General features: G+C 36.2%; 1 protein-coding gene across 3 annotated transcripts in view; it reads left to right on the forward strand.

The window, feature by feature from the left end:
• Window positions 1-1085: 1085 nt before the first annotated feature.
• AKAP6 (A-kinase anchoring protein 6) overlaps window positions 1086-20832 on the forward strand; it is a 237152-nt gene continuing 217405 nt past the window's right edge. For 2 of the 3 annotated variants that reach the window (XM_064460235.1, XM_064460236.1), the window contains exons 1-2: window positions 1087-1484; window positions 3782-4139. In XM_064460235.1, coding sequence (XP_064316305.1) covers window positions 3816-4139 — 324 coding nt within the window. In that variant the 5' untranslated portion in view covers window positions 1087-1484; window positions 3782-3815. Of the gene's footprint in view, window positions 1485-3781; window positions 4140-20832 lie in introns of all 3 variants that reach the window. The other variant, XM_064460237.1, reaches the window with a different exon arrangement.

The raw sequence follows: 20832 nt of genomic DNA on the forward strand, positions 1-20832 counted from the left end.
TAATCACTTCTTTACCTCTTTTCAAAAATTATTTTTGCATAGTAGTGTATAAAGAGCAAGTCTAAAATATGTATTCAGATTTAATGTGTTCTAACACTTATTATAGTGGTTTACAATTCACTATCTCTCAAAATCTGGGGAAAAAAAAATACTCCAGAAATATAACAACCTCTAAGGCCAGCATTTAAAATCAGTCACGTAAACTATCAAACACCCCAATACATGACCCCAAAGTATTGTTTAACTTGACCATCCATTCATATCGGTTTTTTACAAAATGTTTTAATCCATTAGAAAACAGCTTGGGATATGGAATACTGTTCTTAAATACACTTTTTCAGATTTCAAATTAAAATTGGTTTCGATGAAAGTTATCATATGTCACTGATGGTACATTATGCAAATACTGGAACTGCTGAAGGACTTCCATGCCCCATCTTGCTGTTTCTGTCTTTCATGTTTCGGTATACAAGTAATATCCTAAATATTGGAGGGGAAAGGGTATAGCTAGAGGACAAGAGATATAAGTGTCTATACAAGAATGGGGGTAGAGAGCAGCTAATTTAGTCATCTTCAGTAGCTGGGGTCTTAACAAAACTTTATGAATGCAGTCCTCTGCAAGGCTGCTGACCTAGTTAGAAATATGGAAGTCTAACTTGCATGTGGTCAGTAATCCAAAAACCAGAACCTACTTCTGATCAAAAGTATTTTGGCACGTTTTATAGCCCCTAAATTGCGATATGTCTGAGAGGTTTGCTGTTGTTGCTGGACCTCGTTGTTTGCTATTTAGTATTTCAACATTAGAACTTTGTAAAAACACCTCTGTGGCAGGGATTTTCCTATTTTCCTTTCATATCCAATGCATGAAGGTGACTGAAGCTTGCTCTTGACATGCCTTACCAGCGCATTTCATAGCTCAGTGCAGGCGTGACAGGGGAATTATGCTGCTTCGCTATGGTTGTGGAGGAGCTGGGGGACGGGCAGGGGGGTGGAGCTTACGGTTTCTCCAGTGATTTTAGGAGCACCCCTGTGAACGCGCCGCTTCAGTGCCAGTTTTCTCGAAGAGTGCAGGACAACCTTTCAGTTTTCCTTTCTCGCAGCGTACTTGGTGATGCCTTTTTTTTCTGCCAAGGAACAGCTTAATGAATCTGTGTCCTAATGTGCAGATTCAGTCCTTTCTAGCTGCAACAGTTTCTCCTTTCAAGCATTTGTGGGCTTTTTAAAGCTTTCCCAGACCTTGCTAATTAGTATCCACAGTGTGTTTTATTACCTTTGTAGGAATTTTTTCTTCAGCATGTGAAAAGAATGATCTATTTTAAAGTTTCTCCACATATTCTTACTTGAAGTGTTGCAACTTGTTGTGATCTGGCAGAAAGAAAAGGATTCAAAGGACTTGACTTTAAGAGCAACTAGGATTAAGGAGGCATTAGCTGTAATGCTGGAGAGCCAGTATATAGAGTCAAGCACACCGTAACAAAAAACAGGTCAGCAGGTTCCTAATGATTGCTAATTGCAAACTCAGTGTATCAAAGCTAGAGCTATGCTCTGCATGCAGCATGGACTAGCTTTTGTTTGCTTCTGCAGGAGCATGTCTTAATTTCTGCTTGCTAATTGCTTTAATGTCCTTACCAGAGCTGAGTCATGTTGAAAAACTCTTGCAGAGTGCCAGCTTTTTTGTGGAAAAGCTACTAAGCAAGTGCTGCACTTCCTGGGTTTCTGTATCATTTAGTGATTCAGGACTCACTCTTTTGCTGGTAGGCATGTTTAATTTGTTAACAATAAACATGCAGGAATAAGGGCCACATGCACTTCACTAAAATTTAATTTTCAGGAGGAAACGATGTAAAGAATGCGCTAGAAGTAATATCGTTTTGGCTGTTAGAACAGTTGATTTATATGCTTTAAAACTGGGGCTATGAGCAGCAGTGTTTAAGATGAAAATATTTTCAAATTGAGTGATTCGTCTAACCATGTATTTTGAGTATGTATGGCAACAGGGTGAGAGAGATGGACTTGAAAAATACTCAGAATCCCAAAACGTTAATTTCATACAGTCTTGCTGCAGAGCTTTTAAAATCACATCATTTAATTCTGAAATCTTCAAGAATCAGACTAAAAGAGTAGGAAATTGTACATCAGGCACTGAGAATGATTGGAATCTTCTTTCATTCCCTTTCATTGATGGCACTGATAGAAAGTTTTGTTCCAAAATGCCAAATTAATATTTACTAGCTTAATATCAGTTCTAAATGCTGTTTTGTCGGGGTGATAGATGTGCAAAGCATAATTTACTAAGTAGTGGCAAATAGGAAATAAAATCAAATTAACATTAAATGTAATTTTTTTGTCCTTATGACTATGGCTATGATAAATAGACTGGTGTTTGAATACTTCTTTGGTACTCTCGTTGCCTGCAGGAGTAGTCTTTGGATGCTGAGACTCCACCTGAAATATTTAAAAATATAACTCAGTAGTGACAGTGTAGTTGATTTAATAGTGAAAGGCACTGGTTTCTTTTTCTGTAATCTTATAGCTGTTATGCTGAAAGCTAAAATGCAGTCCTCACAGAAAAAAGAGTCAACCTGTAAAAACTTGGAATCTTGCCCAGATTAATAGCTGCATAACTGACTTATTTGCAGTTGTAGCACTATGGAAAAGGAATAGAAGCAAAAGTTATTAAAATGAAGTTGAAGTATTTCTAATATGCATTGGTTAAAACAAAGGAAAAACTGCTTTAAAGGGACCTAATCATCCTAATTCTCTTAATGTTGACTTACTGAGTATAGCTTAGGGTGGCAAAGTATTGCTGGTATAAGATTTAGTGAAGTTCTATGTCAAAAGCAAGCATGAGTCAAATTTGAGTCTCCCAAATTAGGTAGAAAATACATCTCCTGCTGAATGAAGGTTTTCACCCCGTTAAGTATTTTTTTTCTTGGGCATAGGATTTACGGCAGCCTTCTGTATTACATACAGCTAGAGTGGACAAAGAAAGAACTACAAAGTAAAACGTTTTACTTATTTACATTTTGCAGTGAACCTTGTAAGTGGATGTTGATGACACAGCTTTTGGGCTTTAATAAAGACACTCTTGTAAAATGATGTTTTAATTTTTGGTAAATATTTTGACATTTTGAATTCTTACCTATAAGTTTTGATAGAGTTGTTGCTTATTGGAACAGTTCTTAATCTAACCACCCTACAAGAATTAAAACTTCAAAACTAAAATCTGCCTACAATAGATCAACCAAGTGTCCTCAATGGGTGCTTCAAATTTGCCTTCAAAATTTTTTCTGTACATGATCAGTATTCTCGTGGACATTTGGGAAATATGAATAAAACTTGAGATATTTTGTATCTAGTCATAAATTTCAGGCCAAGGAATAGGTTCTAATACATGCTGGTTAACAAATACCGGTCCTACATTAACTCATGGAGTTGAGTAAGGTTCTGTTAGCTTTGCCAATGCTTAGTTTATTTATGTTGCAGTTGTAGAAAATAAGAAAATATTTTTAATCAGTGAAAACTGTCACTTCCAAGGTGATTGTCTACAATGAGAGAAATGCAGTATTTGTTATTTCTCAGACAAAGAACTTGTTTGTTCAAATCAGCAAAGTTAATTTGAAAAATCTATTTGTTCTTGAACTCCTAGTGTAGGTTTGCATGGCAAAGAATTTGTTTAGAAGTACGACACCTCTCAGACATTGCCATTTACTCCTTGTGAATGTTTTTGTTGCAAAATCTGCCCTCATAACAGCAGTCTCTCTTCTTTTTATCTTTGCAGCTATTTTGGAAAGAATTATGGTTTAGACTTTCCCATGTTAGCCATGGACGTAGCGCTTTCTCCCATGAGAACACAAGAACTGGATCCCATGCCATCTGATGCATCTCCCATGCTTATAAACATGACTCCTACAGTGGAACGAGATGGAGAAGAGGATGTCATGAAGGAGCTTGATTCTGGCCAGCAGTATGAAAAGCCGCCTCCTCTACACACTGGGGCTGATTGGAAGATTGTTCTCCACTTGCCAGAAATTGAGACATGGCTTCGGATGACGTCTGAAAGAGTCAGGGATCTGACCTACTCTGTCCAGCAGGACTCGGATAGCAAGCATGTGGATGTGCATCTAGTACAGCTGAAGGTAGGATGAATTTTATATTGCACACTTTTCAGTGAAGGTGCTTCGCTCAACTCTGCTACCAGTAAAGTAAACAAAAGGGCTTTTCATAGCTGCTGTAGCATTACCTGACAGCCTGTGTTAAAAACGGAATAAATCCTTTTCAGGGAGATAATGGAAACTGTATCTTTCTCAGATTTTTTTGCAACATTATTTACTTATCACTTAAGTCAACATTCATAACCATATTATTGAACATGTTCACACTCCAAGAGCAGCTAATACAACACTAACAGTAACCTGACTGGACATCTCAGAAGTGACCAGAAATATTCCCATTGATTTTAACGAGCTTCAGCACCTAAAACTCCCAAATTTGTGTCCCAATAGGCATGGCCACTCATTTGAAAACTAAGCAAGTTTCAGAGTCAGTAGGATAGAACGATGGTTTAATGTCTGGCCTTCCAGTCACGTAATGGTTATGTCAAAGCTTGAACTCAGGTGGGACTACATACAAAATGGTAAATGTGTAGAATTCTTTCTCAGATCTGAGACTTGAAATATGTATTGATAGCTTTCAAACAGTCACAGCCAGTAAATCAACCTTCCCCCTGCAGCAAGAAAATGCATTAGCAAGACTTTGTCCCCCAAAAGTCTGTGCTTTGTGGAAACTAAAAGGGCAACAATCTCCCTTAACCCAACCTGACAACTGAACACAAGCATCTTTAAACAATTATCTCTGTCTTGGTCCCAGATTTAAATTTCAGTGTTGAATCTTTAAAGATATTAAGGAAATTAAAGGTGAAATTCACATAAATGGTGTCTGGGACTGTAAGTGTATGTTCATTTGCATGGCTTGGTTTGCTGCAGCAGATGAAGTGTGCTTTTGAAGGCAGCAAACAACCTCCAAAAATAGCAGGCAAATGCTATCTCTTCAGACTGAGCTGTCTTCAGAGCTGCATTCTGAGGCCTGTTTATGTGAACATAGTCTTCCTTCATACTCAGCGCAATGGTATTTTATTTGTGTTTATTTTAGGACTGGAGCTGTAGGCTGTCTTAAAAAACAACTCTGTGTACTAGTGCTAGCCATGGAGCAACTGTACTGTAATCAGTCCTGAACAAATAGTGAGCTGATCTTGAGTTTTTTATGGTCCCGCCATTTTTCTGAAAAAATTGGGATAGACATTGCCAGAGTTTGATGAGAGAGAGGATTACATCCACAACGTGCAGTAGATTTTTAGCAAATACACCTAAAAGGTTATTTCTGCAGGCAGATATAACAAATCTTGCTGGACTAGGTGCCAGGTCTGATCTGGAATTGCTTGTGGCCATATTAGTGCAATGCTGAGCTGAAACTAAAGAGCTGTGGAGCTTGTGGGTGATATTTGCACACGGCTTTGGGCTGGGTCAGAGCATAAGCAGAACTGATTTGTGCCTGCTTACCAAATGAGAATATTCTGTACATATAACCCACCCTCACATGTCCACCAAATTGTTTTATTTCCAAATAGAGGTCAGTGAATGAATAACATTCCTTATGGTTTCCTCCTTTTTTGAGTTTATTTGTGAAGTTGCAAGAGTCAACACTAGTTCATAAAATACTTTCCTAATGGTTTTTTCCATTCAAGCAATTGCTGTAGCACCTAGGGATTGTTTGGGACTAGGAAGAGATCTGGTTAATGTAACTGTAAAAAAGGACAAAAGAATAACATGAAGGAATCTCAATTATCTGCAATTATCTGGCCTGTCAGCCTTGGGGCGGCCTGCCATTGAGGCTGTCAAATATTTTATATACAGACCCTGAACTCACAGGGAACTGCTCTTTTTCTATGTGTTTATACATGTATGTATCTGTGTGTGTGTTCATGAAAATGACTTGTATTTAAAGATATTTTCTAAATATTTGAATTTTTTTTTAACAAAGTAACAAAAAGGAAAGGCTTTCAGAGAGATCTGTAATAATAGTAAAAAATGCAGCAAAGTCATTAGGACACATTAGGAATACAGAACTTCTGTAACCTGCTTATCTTTAAACCTGTATACAGACAAAAAAGAAATAAGAATGTAAAAACAAGTGTTGTGGAAATGCTTTTATTCAGACTTTAGATATATTTTAGATATATGTTTATCCTTGTATCCTCTTGCATTATGTAACTTAATGAAAATCAGCTAAGCAAAAAGAAAACCAAACCCGGCATAGCCTCATACAGATGCTCTTTTAAAATTTGTTCTGTGCTCTGATAATTCTTCTTGGGCAGCTCCCTCCAACTGATCTGGGTCCTTCTGGAATTGTTGTGCCCAGGCTTGACACAGGGCTTAAAATGAAGCTTCACCATTGCCAGAAGACTGGAGAATGTATTTCACATGACTTTCAAACAGCACAGAGCCATTCAGTATTTTCTTTTTTTTTTTTTTTTTTTTTTGCAACAGCAGGAGATGGTTAATTTATGTTCAGCTTGTGATTCACTGTACACTCCCAAACTCTTTTGCTGCACTATGGGTTTTTCACCTCTCTCATCCATTTTTTCTGTGAAATTTTACATGTAGGTTTTGAACTTTTTTTAATATCCCATTTCTCAAGTGTCTCCGCGACTTTTTCAGTTCCAAATGTGTCTTCTGATATGTTTGATGTATCTACCCCAAGCACAGATATTGTTGACATCTGCAGATTTAAGAAGCCTTTTCTCTACTCCTTTGTCCAAATCATAATGACAAAAATGCATGATACAGACGCAGGATAAAAGTCCATAACATAATAGTTTCTGAATATAGTTTTTAAACCACAAATGTAGCAGTAAGGCAAACAAACAAACTGCGAGAAAATTAAAAATTTCCTCAGCCAGGAGAGATCCAATTCCATTTTCAGGCAGCTTTCTATTCATTTTGGATGCTTAAAGTTGATTTCCTTCCCCTGGCTCTCAGTTGGCTCATGGTGATAGGGCTGGTTTGAGGATCTAGGCCATGACAGACTTTTTATCTTATTCCTTGGAAAAATTGCTCAGCAAACAGATCATCTCTTATAAATATTTGTTCTGTATTCCTATTGCAGTTCTGTCTGTGCTTCTGCTCTTTCTGTAATCAAGAGCATTGTTTCTTTTCTGTGGCTTGTTCCCTGGGGATTTTGTTGTTTGCTGGCAGTCTCTTTTCATGTTGCATGACTTAGGGCTTTACTAGCCACCACTGATCCTTTGAAAATACTTGTTTCTCTCACTTCTGCAATGCCCTTTCTCAGAACTAGCCATGCAGCATGAGTGGGAGGCTGGTCTTATGTTGTCCCTTGGGAAATTTCCTGGAAAGCTCAGCTTCACATGAGTGCTTCAGTAAACTAGATGCATGAATCGTAACTCTCCAGGGTCCGGAATGTCTTATATCTAGTCATTTATCTGGTCATCACTCTTACCTCGAGATGAGCTAAGGTACATTTACATATCTCTGACACATTCAGTGTAGCTGTTACCAATTGCAAATATTTGTAAAAGGGATGAAAAAGTTATGGTTTTACTACCAGCAAAGCTAAAAGTGCTCTCTCTGTCCTTGTATTGTGTTAACCTGCTGAGATGCTTTCATGATCCATTTAGCTTTTTTAGTCTGAATAAAATATGATTGCTTTTACAGCAAATTCTTTCTTGGAATCCTCCTGAGGTCCATCTTGGATTCAACTCCCATTCTTCTGCTTTTCTTTATATCCCTTAACCCTCTCAGGGAAGGGTCTAGTGTTTACTGCTTTCTGTCTTTTTGAAAAAACTCTCATTCTGGATGATCTAGTATAATCTTCTGTATTTTAGATGTCTGTTAACTTCTAACTTATTGTGGAGTAGAGCACTCCACCACCGCTTTGTGACTTAAATGGCTGAATTGTATATTGACATAGAAACAAACATATTTGATGCTATGATAATGTCTTTGGATCTTTGCAAACCATCGATCTTTTCTCTCTTTCCGAGTAGAGAGACTTCAGTCATCTTTTTTCAGGATACCTGGGTCAGCCTTAAACATCTCTTGACTGGATCTTTCATCTTTTCCCGTGACTCCTACAAGATTTTAATGAACTTTGGATAGAGGTCAAGGATCACGTAACCATTACCCTTTTTCTATCTCTGTTTCCACTTTTTGGGGAGGGCCAAAGAAATTTTTAGTTGCTTTTCTCCTTGTATTTGAATCCTGGATAAGAGAATAGTGTAGGGAATTATCAAAGCACAATATTAAAGGCTATTAGTTTCTAATATGTTTGCAATTAGATACAGGTTATTCCTTTTTTCATTCCATTACAAGCATTTTGAGAAAATGTAAAACCAGATTACTGTAGGTGTAATTCTCTCTCATCCCCTCCTCTTGAATTCACTAGGCTTTTATTGAATAAATAATAAGAAATATTGCTGGTTTTATTGAATAAATACTGAAGGCTGGACCAAGTTACTTTTCTGAGTACTTTTCAACTTTTTTTTTCCTATATCAGTTCCTTTTGAGAGCAAAAATCAGTCTTTTTCAGATGTTAAAATAAATCACTTAATGATGGCTGAGTCTGGAAGACAACTTTAGTAAGTTCATGTAATTTGGAGCTCAGAACTGTCTTCATCATAATCTGTAAAAGGACTTATTCATTGCTAGCAGCATTGCTGAAATACATCTACCATGTCTTTCTGTAACATTAGAAACGGGGCTATTCTTTCTTCTCACCCTTAATTTGATGGCTCTCAACGGCTCTATTATTCTGAGGCTTGTAACAACATATGCTGCTTCTGCAGTTCTACAGCTTTCCACCTGTGCTATATAAGCCACCTTTAACTAAGTGCACAAATGAAGTTTTCCTAGAGCCTGAATCTCTAGGCTGTACAGACAACTGTGTATTGTAAGAGAACTTGGAGAAGAATAAAGCATCCTCATGTTACCATAACATAATTGATATTTACAAACAATCACAGAAAACGTTAGTGACAGTCTTTACAGAAGGGTGTATAGATGATTAGATAGATGAATCCATTTCCTAATGGAAATAATGTGTGGACTGCTGTATCTTGACAGAAGTTTGCCACAGGAGATAACCGTTAGACTCAACATCTGAAAATAAAACCTTAACTGGAGAGGTTGACTGCAACTTTGTTCAGCTGTGTTGCTTGCAGGCAAGATATGATCCTGATACTTCAAGTGAAAGGCTGCTATTCAAATTTATGAGACGTTATTCAAAAGGAGGTGAAGGGAAATAATGACTCTTAAATTCATGGGGTTATTTCTAAGACTTCTGGGTGTGTCTAACAGTTACGCTTCATGAAACAAAGTTCTCTGAGAAATAGTTTTATACCTTCCATGTGTGGGTGTTAGCATAAGTGTCTTTTATAAAGTAGAAGTTTGATTATAAACTATGACCTATAGCTCCTACTTAAGCTATATAAGCGCCATACTTAAGCCATATATAACTCAACGTAAAAACATACTATTGTGTTTAGTTCTAAGGATCAACAAGTTGTTGCACATAAATTTGTGGAACTGTTGTTATTTGCAGAGAGTCTCAGGTCTAGCCGATAAGTTGAGAGCCAGTAATATGCCAATTATTTGATTTTGGCACTATTAACAATCCTATACTAAGAAGTCACATTAAGTTGCAAATGAAGTAAAATTAGTTTAAACATAATTGGAATGTAATTCAGTTAACAAAAATGAACAATTAAGAGTTACCCATGCAATACGCGATCCCTACTCTGAAATGCGATTTTCAGTTTTTGAGCACTATTTTAGATTGTCTATAGCTAAAGGACAGAAAATTAATCTGAAAAGTTTAAAGTTTGAAAGAGCTCAAATATTTCAGTTGAATGCTGAGGGGGAGGGGAAATATTCTCCATGCTATCAACAAGCATAATCAAAAACAAATTTACTGAAGAATTTCTTTAAAGAGCCTTTTCTTGAAATAGTTGAGGTTTTGGTGTACACTGCAGATTTAAATCAATTAAAAAATTATTCTGAATCTTCAAACTCTTTATTAACTTCAGATGTAAAAAAGAAAATACTAGCTGCAGCTGTATTGCTGACCCACAGTTCTGAGTATCGGGATTTCTTTACTGCAAATTTGGTAAGAAAACTTTAGATCTTTCTCTGTGTAACATATGGGATATTTCTGTGTTAGATTAATTATTTCAAGGAAAATATATACAAAATCACTTTGCTCTTTTCCTTTTTTTATTCTTTCCAAATCCAACTCAAAATCTCACCTGATGACAGGTCATGTTTGTGAAGCACTTGAGCACCAAACAAACAGTAATTTGACTATAAACATATCATGTATTGCACTGCTTTTTATGCATAGTGATTCCAGAGATTTGACAGTCTCTGTACAATCTAAGTAACTGCAGATGTGACTTTTTCTTTCTTGTTCTTTTTTTAGCCAGATGGCTTAATACAACATAGGCAAAAATATGCTACCTGACTGGCTGCAAATCAAAACCAAGTTTACTTATGGAAGTATGGTGAAAGACTAGATAATAAATATTCATCTGTATAGAACATTGCCAGTGGAATACAGTTATATAAACATGTAAAATATGTTTATATTACACTGCTATAGGTGCAATGCTTTTTTTTGAAGGGGAAGGGTTAGGGTTAAGAGCACATTCTAGATAAGGCTCTAGTCAAATGCTAAATTCATTGTGCACACATCCCAACAACCTCAGTGGGGCAACTTTATGTGCCTTAATTCACCTAGCATTTAAACAATGGGTAATAGAATTTATTTGGACAAAACCAGATTATTTATGGATATTTTTAAAACTGTTTTTAGGATCTATACATTTAATTTATTTTTCAGACCAACTATATTATGCACTCCAAAAATGTCAGGCACTCATAAGTAACTCTACAGGAGCAGATGATATATAATAATATATATCTATAATTATCCATAATGATAGCTTGATATGTCTATATATTGGCAGAACATATCTGCTATATGTATTATTTCTACGCTTTGTAAACACAAGATTTCATATATGATTTAAAGGAAGCACTTGGTTGGTTAAGAACTTGTAGTCTTATTTAGTTCACCTCTGAACACCTTGGTGGAATCACAGCATTCAAAAGCACAGCTGAGTGTAAAAGCTGGTAAATTCAGATTGTCTGTTCCGAAATTGGGTTTGCAAAGGCTACTCTTTACTTACAGTCCAGGTGGGTTTATTAGCTTTTCTTATTTTCTGAATGCTTGAGTGTGCCTACATTTTTTAAATTTTTAAATCTTCCTCTGTGCCCTGAGCATATTCCTGTTTCATAAAAACGTCAGAATAGAAAATGTGGAGTATCAGAAGTAAATCTGTGTCTCTAAAACTGTATTTGGTCAAACAATCACATTGTTTAGAAGCCTTCCAACTTGTATGGCATTTCTACAGTCTTGCTCAGATTGATCTTTTTAAGGAAAAAGACGTGACTTCTTTACCGCATCTTAGCATGTTTTACTACAGTAACACCACACCTATAAAAGTCATCTTGGTTTTGTACCTTTTAGGCTAAATTATCTTCTGCCTGAGGGGAGAAAACTCGCTTTTTCCACATCCCTCAAAAATAGTCCTAATCCCTTGGCTATAATTTATCAGACATAAACGGAGGCTAATGCTCTATTCTACGTAGAGTGCAGTCCTGGAGGCATTAGGCATGCTGTTCGCTCACCTACCAGGTCAGTACCTTCAAGAATGAAAATGACGATCAAGTCAATGTCAATTTTCTAGGTACTAATTAGGTTTAGAAATTAAGCGCAAAGTTGCTCAGACCTGCCAGGACTGGTCTGAGCTCAGAAAAAGAAAATTTTAGGCAGCTGGATACTTTTAACTGAATGAGCGACAGAGGTATACCTGTGGTATTTAGATATCTACAAGCTAAAGAGCAACTGAGCGTATGATTCAGGACTGCATTGTTGCCTACCTTCTGTCCTAATGTTTATTCTGCTCTGGTCATTAAAGTCTGTTACAAATGCATTCCTGAAGGCCCAATCTTAAGTTCCCAATTGAAAAGAAAGTACTGTTCTGATTGCTTATTACATTTTGCAATAAATACATGAATGCACTGGATTACTGCTAGTTATATATTATTGTTAATGCTGAAACCATTTTTGGTGTTCCAGATATTTTATACTGATTATCTGTTAAGCCTATGTAGGCTCTTACATGTTTTTAACTTCAAGTACCTGTTACTGACTATGTTGGTTTATTTATAGTCAGGCAATCTGTTTTTCAACAGTAACCTTAGAAAAACAAACATTAAACACCAACATTTGTAATCTGATTTTAAATTACGATCCAGTGTATTTGTAGATAATACTGCAATTTTGAAATGAAATTTTATACCTTTAATGCTTAGCTAATGCACATTAATAATTTATTTATTTTAAAAAGGCAAATAATGGCAGGTTAACACACTACTTTTTAAAAATTAGGTGGACTTAAACTGTGCCATTCAGCCCAATAGAAAAAACTTTTCCACTCTCCTGCTGGTATTGTTCAGTAACAATGAAGTTAAACTGATTTTCTTTCTCCTGTTAGAATTTAGTAAATACGTCTATTGAAATAGCCCATATTTATACAAACCCACTGTCCTCTGATTGTCTACTTGCGTCCATATGAGACGTAGTATGAACACAGAAAGAGCGTACATACTTTACTGGAGATTAAGTTCCCTTCTAAAGAAAGCTCGTTATTATTTGAGGGATCAAATTAAGATGGAAGTTTGCTGCTTAGAATATAGTAAGAGAAAGAAAGAATTGAAAGTTAATAAAAGAAGAAAAATGGATAAAAAAATAAGAAAATCCTATCTGTTGTGGTATCATTTCTGAGTAGAAAATTGAGAACTACTTGGTTAGTCTGCTGTTATCTATGTATCAAGGGAATGAAAGTAGCTGGGAGCTGGAAAGGACTTAACTGGTAACTCCAGTGATAATGGGGGATCTGGCTTGCATAATTTATCAGGATAAATGAATAAACAATAAAAGTTGCAGACAGTGTGCTGGACCTTTTTTAAACTTGGACTCTTTCTAGAGGAGCAGGGAAAGGATACCAACGGAAGTGACTGGAATTACTGCTCTTGTGACAAAGGGGCTTGAATATTCCTTGGAGTGGTAGAATACACCAGTGCTGGTATCCCTTCTGGTCTTGGGCAAAAGAGATTTTTTAAAAAAGAAAAGGAAAAAAAAAAAAAAAGAAAAAAAAAAAGCCCCTAGGCATAGGTTACCTAATTGACTCATTTGCATGAGTCCATATGCATGGCATTTGGAAAGGAATTGTGAACAGTGGAATTGTGGAGCATCTAAGCCCTCCTTTATTGCAAAGGTACAATCTGAAAAGCTTCTTAATTTAGCTTGACTTTCTTCAAAGCAAACCAGTAAGGATACACTGAGCAAAAATACTTCAGCCTGTGACATTCCCTCCAATGGAGTGCTGCTCTTACAATGGTAGAGATGCATTCATTATTTTCTGAGCAATGTATTTGGACATAGAAGGGTGATGTGTAATTCGGGGGGATGTACAGTAGCATCTGCAATGCTATGGAGGTCTTAAGGTTGTCCTAAAATAGACACTTGGATTATTCAGCAGTCAGGAGACTCAGGAGAAGAAAGGTGAACATTTGCCTGTGAAAAGGAAAAGTGGGTGTTATAACCAGTCTCAGTTTCTTCATCTAGTTCTAAAATAAAGACTCTGCAAAATCTTACTGTCATTTGGATATCTACACTTTTGAAATACATACTTATTCCAGAAGTTCTGGTTTAGACCTCAACAATACATGAATGCATGTAAGTGCACTTTGACCAAATATAATGATTATTTCTCCCTCTTCTCACTTTACATTGCTCCTACATTACAATATGCTAGTGCAGGCTTTAGAAAATGAGCTAATGTACTCTACCAGTGGTCTCTGGAGAAATATAAAAGTAAATATCAAATTTCAGCACAGATGTTACCTATTACAGTCTTCTCTAGTCTGTATCCTAATCTGACTCAAACACAGATGTTTACTGGATATAATGATGTAATGATATATATACTTTTCAGTAAGATGAAGACATGTATGTTAAGTCATGGTGCAAATTAATTTACCAAAATATTTGCTGAGGGGAATGTATTTTGTTGTTTTGTATATGTGATGATGATAACCCCTACTGATATCCAGATTTGCTGGGGGGGGAAACCTATTTCAATGGTATGAGTATGATTTAGTAATGCCAACTTTTAAAATTAAAGGTCATTGACACAATATAATTATTTTTATTTGAAAGTACGGATGCCAATGGAAATTTTTATTATGGGAGCTGTAACTTGGTTGAAAGAATTTATTTTATAAATATAAACATATGTATGTAAATATATGTGTGTGTATAAACAAAAGCATACACACAAACAGCGGTGCCAGATAAATCCTCCTGATGATGTTTTTTTCTTGAGGATTTGTCTGAGTCTGTGTGGTTTAGAAGGTAGGGTATTATTATGTTTTATAACAGTCATCTAGGTCTGATCTGCATTTTGAACTACTATGTTTACAGATGTTTCCTTGCTTTGCATATTTCAATGGGCTTTGTGGACATATTTATTATTAGTCATTATACTGGCAGGGTTGTTTGCTTTTTCAATTTATAATTACATGTCACTTATAATAGATATCTAAAAACTGTTATATGGCATAAGGGAGCAGTCAAAGAACAGGCACAGAAAATTGTACAAAATGTAAGGAATTTTCAGTTTGCTTCATTATTGTTAAAATTTCCTGATGGGTTTTTATGATGAGAGAGCTGATAGAAAAAAAATCAGGTTATAGGATGATTGCTGTCTGAATGCCGGAAATGCAACATGAATATTTCAGTAACACATCACACTTGCATTTTAGTAAGGACAAGTTCCACAAGTTTATGATTTTAACATATCCTTGGATATTTGCCTCTCAAACTATAAGGATTCTTCCTCAGTATGAAATCCCTTTCTGTATAGTTAACCATTAAAAAGCCTTCTGTGAATTGATGCAATTCCTTCACAAATCAGTTGAAATCTCACAACTAACAAGCAAGCAAGCACAGCAAAAGGGTGTTGTGTATTTTCCTGTGGAGAACGCAATGACACGTCTGTATAGCTATGTTTATACTTTTAATTGGAATGTTGCCCTATGCATAGTACCCATCCTGTGACTGAGTTGCGTGTGATATTTTCTGGAGGATTGGGATGAAGTTCGTATGACCTTGCCCGAGCCTGATCTGTTGTCTTGGCGCAGTCTGGGAACCATGCTGGACCCTAAGCTTTTCTTGAGGATTGCTCTGGAGCTTGGCCTCATTGTTTGCATCTAGCAAATACAGCTGGGTGGCAAGTCTGGGCAGGAGCTTAGGTCAAGGTTAATGTCTGACTGACGTTGTAGGTGTAATGATGTCGTGTTCTTCAAAAAAGGTTATAAATACACACTAGACTTTTTTTTTCTTGGATTGTCTTATGCCTCCTTGAGTTGTGTGTAAAGAATCATTAGCAGTAATACATGCATACATCCAAAAGATTTGATCTGAAGATTTTAACGTGCTCCATGTAACTGTTTCTAGTGACACTGTACAGAATCAGAGACAGATGAACAAGCTTTCTTTCTGAACAGGAGCCGAACCATTGACAATGGGCTGTGCAGAAAAAGGGAGGAAAATGAGAATTAATACTTACTGGTTCCGTCTGTTAAAGCTCTATGAATGCTCTCTATCTCCCTGTAAATGATTCCCCTGAGGAAGATAATAGTTTTTGTGGAGTCAGTTATGATTCTAGGCCTTGCCTTTCAAAAGATGGAGCTCTTCTTTTTTTGAAATAGTTTCAATTTCTTTTTCGAAAACACATGGAATTTAGAAGGCATAAAGCATCACTGCGTTAGAAATTGTAGCACTCCAAAATTCTGACAGAGCTTTCATAAGTTCTCACAAAATATAAAATCTACTGAATCTAGCAATATATTGCAATTTCTCTTTCCCATTGAGCAGTGTACTTAATTTTCATAATCTGCATTATCTGAGAAAATGTATTTCATAAATTTCAGTGAACCAAATTGCTTTTATTGTCCTTAGTGGGCCCTGCAACTGTACCTGCCCTTACGTACTTCAAGAAGGACTTGAAACAAGTTACAATATATATTTTATCTTTTGGTGCATCTTTTTGTGTTCTGATTAGTACGTTTGCTTCTGATCACAAATTATACAGATGTTCAAAAGTTGAGAAAGCAAGTAACATTTCTGCAGAATAGGATCTGTATAGTTAATCATAATTTATGTGGTAATGTATAGGGAAAAGATGATTTTGTATGTGCATTTCCAACGTGATTGTGATCTGACATTCTGAAATATATTGGTTTTAATAGCTGACATATATACATATAGGGGCATATATGTGCATAAATATGTATATGTGCATATATCATATTTGTAATACCATAAAAGAAATTTAGTGCCCCTACCACCTTAGTAAATGTATATCCGTTTATTCCTCATGCATTTCTGTTCTTTATCCAAGATTTTTCTGCATTATCTGCCCTAAAATATTTGAGCTACTATACTACAATTCACTGTAGACACAATTTAATTAGTGTGTGTGTAAGATCTCTGTGATTGCCGTTAACCTTGTTCTTCACAGTTACTGAGGGCTACTCTATGTCTATGTGTCTATTTAGTACATTGACAGAACAAAAACTTCTGACATGACAGAATATTGCTAATGTCCTTGGGAAGCAGAAATTGTACTCGAGGAGCAATGCTATATTGTAAACGGTGTGAAGTATCTGTACTTTTGGATATGGTAAAGTATCCAAATGACCCCCAGAATAATAGAAGCAGAACTGAATTTTTAAAGCCATTGAGCTGCGTGGGATGAATAAAATGGTTTTTACACCACTCAGCTTGTTTGAAAGGTATGGCTGGAATTTGTCACTACGTCGCAGACTGCCCAGCAGCTAGAAGACAAAATTATCAAATGGAAGTCTGCAAAATCGTTAGCCAACTATGCTCTAAAAGAGCTGAAATGCTAAACTGAATATTCTTATTTGTTCTTCAGCTGTTCTTTTGAGGTTATATTTTTAAGAAGCAAGCAAGGCTTAGAAACCTTTTAATTAAATCAGGATTTTGGGGTAATAAATGAATTTCACAATCTGGACATTTAAGAATATTATGAGGTATCATAAGACTCATGATAAAAGAAAGAGGGATATTTCCAAGGACAATAGAGTAGGATTTGTATAGATGTGGTACCATTTAAGCTAGCCTATGTTTTCTTTGCTGAGGTCATCTGGTCATCTTTTATACCATGTTTATAGGGACTTCCTAAAAGTTCAGATGCCTAGTTTAACTGTGAAGATAGGACAGTGTGTTACACATTTGTTTGTCCATTATCAGGTACAGATATCCCTTCTTTACCTGTTTTTCACATGGGGTTAGCATCTTAACTTGACATGGATAATTTTGATACATTGGATTAAAATAGCAAAAGTGATGCAGTGCATTACCTGTAAATGTGTGTAACCTCATGCAGATTCTCCCATATGATGCCCACAAATATAACCACCTCTTCAAAGAGTAGTTTAAGTATCCACATTGTTTATGAATGAATATATGCCAGCAGTTCAGTATGAGAGATTAAGGCAAAAGTAAATAGGAGAAGTGTACATGGGAAGGAAGCCAGCCTCTTTCCTTTACAAGAAGAGCATCTCTGGTTATGAATAGCATTGTTTTCTTTCAAAGAAACACAAAATACTGACAATGCTGTATTTCTTTCAAATGTCAGGTAGAATAAATAAGGAATGCTGAAAACGCCCTTTTTTACAACATTACAATTTAAATTATATGCTTTTGATTTTCAGTTGAGATCTGCAAGCGTAGTTTCCCTGACTCAAATCTGTTCCAGATTCTTTCTTGATCCTAATGATGAATAAAATACTTAGCATATCACTTTCTCAATGTCTACCCCATTTTCTTTTTCTATTTTTTAATGTTCAGGAATGAATAAATACTGCATCAAACTACGCTTGTGAGGGGCAAAAACTTCATGGTGATCTCCACTGCAATTTAAACCACCATTCTCTGTTTTGTAGTTACAGTATTCCAGACTGATTTGTTAATTTTGCACCAGTTCTAAATTGTTAGCTGGATTGTCTTTGCTACTGTATTGTCTTATATAGGAGATCTGAAAATTATGGCAAATCAGAATGACCGGGCCACACCTGTAAGTTATTACAGAGGTTGCTTGAAAAACTACAAGGAAAAACCCACATTATAGAGGGATATTACGAACTGATGAAGAAGCATACGTTTGTCAGTGTGGACCAGCTCAGGAGTTTTATTTTGTTAGGTTGCAAATCAGTGTCTAGCTATCGGTTGCTAGCTTCATTTTGCAGTCTCTTCCCTCTTTTTTCCTTTCCTTTCTGCTCTTTTCAGGTTCTTTCTCTCACAATCCCATCTGATTCTTGTCCTTTCTCATTGTCTTCTTCCTGTTTGTCCTTCATCAATGCACATTGCAGAGTCATCTGCTACCATGCTGAATTGCTTCTTCAAAAAGCTGTACTTTCTTTCTTAACCTGGACCAATGCCATGTTCTGTGGAGAGGGCAGGAGCCTGCCAGAGCACATGTTTAAGAAATACTTTCTGTGTTAGAAATGGAGGAGGGAAGTAGAGGACAATGCTGTTCTCTACAGATGGGCCTTATTTTAGCGCCTTTTTTTGTTTTAAGTCTGGCTTTTTGTATTTCTATGACCATAGAAGAGTAAAGAGAAAGTTCAGTTTAAAACTGTAATACATTTTCTAGTATGCTCAGAACAATGAATGCATAGCTTCTTAGGGTGTATGACTTGCTTCTGCTTCAAAGAGTTTCTAATATGGTTGTGGCTTGTTCCTGCAGCAAATTAGCTAGTCAACAGCAGGCTCTGTGTGTTCACACATGGTCCTGCATTACTAGAGTCTGATCTTGATGACTTTAATGGAGGTTTTACGCTTAGTCTTGCATGCTCCCTTATTAAAGACCAAGATTTAGTTGTTATAATTAAATGGATACTGTTTTTGTTGCCTTGCTGTTTGAATGATCTTGCCTTGAATAAGAAATACAGCTATTAGCATTTACAGAAAGGAGGTAACTTAATTTTGGTAGTGAAAAATGGCAATTGAGAAGGCACTATAAATCAGACATCTGCAAGAATTTCCAAGAATTCTCAATTAAACTGCAATAATTAAATGCTTCAAGTCTACTTTGAAGCCTCACTTCATCAAACTGTTCCAGGCAAGCAGACTTTACCCTTTTGCAGAACCAGCTGCAATTAGGAAAGTACCCAGTGCATAGATGTCTACTTACCGAGGCCAAAATTATCCAAAATTTAAAAAGCTACAGAAAGTCAAAACCTCTGCATTTAGTAATATACAGAAAGCCAGAGAACTAACGTACATGTAGGACGTAGTTTTGCAAATGTGCATGATGGCAACGTTATGCTCCTGGGAAGTCCTTGACCTGTATGGAACCACTCAAATGTGGAGTTTAATACCACATTTGAGTTACTTTTTAGCATGCAAACAACATATTTATAATGTTGTACCTTGTTGAGTTGTTTTCATAAAGGATTAAAATGTCATTATTGCATTGTATCCCTATTAGAGAAATTACTTTCACAAGGTACAAGTTTTGTATAATGTACTATGCAGGAAAATCTTTGTAATTTATCTTCTTGGTTAACTGTATAAGAAGAAAAAGGAGTAAAAGGAGATAAATTATAATTTTCAAAAATATTATCTTCGTATGTAATTAATTGAATTTCTTATGTCCACTTTCTTTTTGTTCTTATTTCTATTCATAAAGCTTTTGCGAGAAAACGATGCTAAATATAAGGTCCTAGAAAGCTAGAACTTCTGTTTAAAAAAAAAAATATAAAAAAAAGACGACCAACATGAAAACCCAGAGCCTCTGTGCAACAGTCTTCAGTAATAATGTTTAGTAACTTTAGTGTTAAAAATAAGTAATGAGACATTTCAGATAAGCTTTGCTTTGCACCGGGCGGATTTTGATGGCGGCTGTGCTGCAGCACCACCTAGTGCTCCAGGGAGCTGGAGGGAGGCCCTAGCAGCTCCTGCTGCTCCTGCTGCTCCTGCTGCTGCTGCTGGGGGGAAATAAAAGAAAAAGGGGGGGGCGGGATTTGGTATCGCGTACACAGAGCTTTGGAGCACGTATAGTAATTTGCGAGGGATTTTTAATGTTTATCTGGGAAAAAAAAATTACTAGTGTGTCAAATTTAGCATAATAAGACTTAGAAAATAAAATGCTTGATCTTGCAGTGGTAGAGTTGATATAGACCCCTTAGGGAAACGTGTGTACATTTATGTATATACTTATATTTATAAATATTTACACTGGTACTTCCGTGAAACATTCAATTTCTACAGTGCTTTTTATGAGAAAAATAGCTGCCTGGCAATGCTGCTAATAGGAGACAGCGTTTAACTTGAGGGTGACCCTGGAGAGGGAGACGTGTATGTATAATCCCAGAAGTTTCTCCTTGGATACAAAATTACAGCTTCTCCAGTTCTGCATGGGTCACTGGATAAATTAATGTTTTAGTTGTTTTCACCCACAGTTTTAAAGTTGTTTACAGAGTGCAAGTTAGCGTGATCGCTCCCACTGTGTACTTGACATCATGCAGACCAGACAGAGGCAATGTGGCTTGTACTGAAGTCCAAAATAAACTAGTAGCAAAATCAGGAGAGAGAACAAGT

This window comes from Phalacrocorax carbo, chromosome 9 (assembly GCF_963921805.1).
Source record: "Phalacrocorax carbo chromosome 9, bPhaCar2.1, whole genome shotgun sequence".
NCBI classification, from domain to species: Eukaryota; Metazoa; Chordata; class Aves; order Suliformes; family Phalacrocoracidae; genus Phalacrocorax; species Phalacrocorax carbo.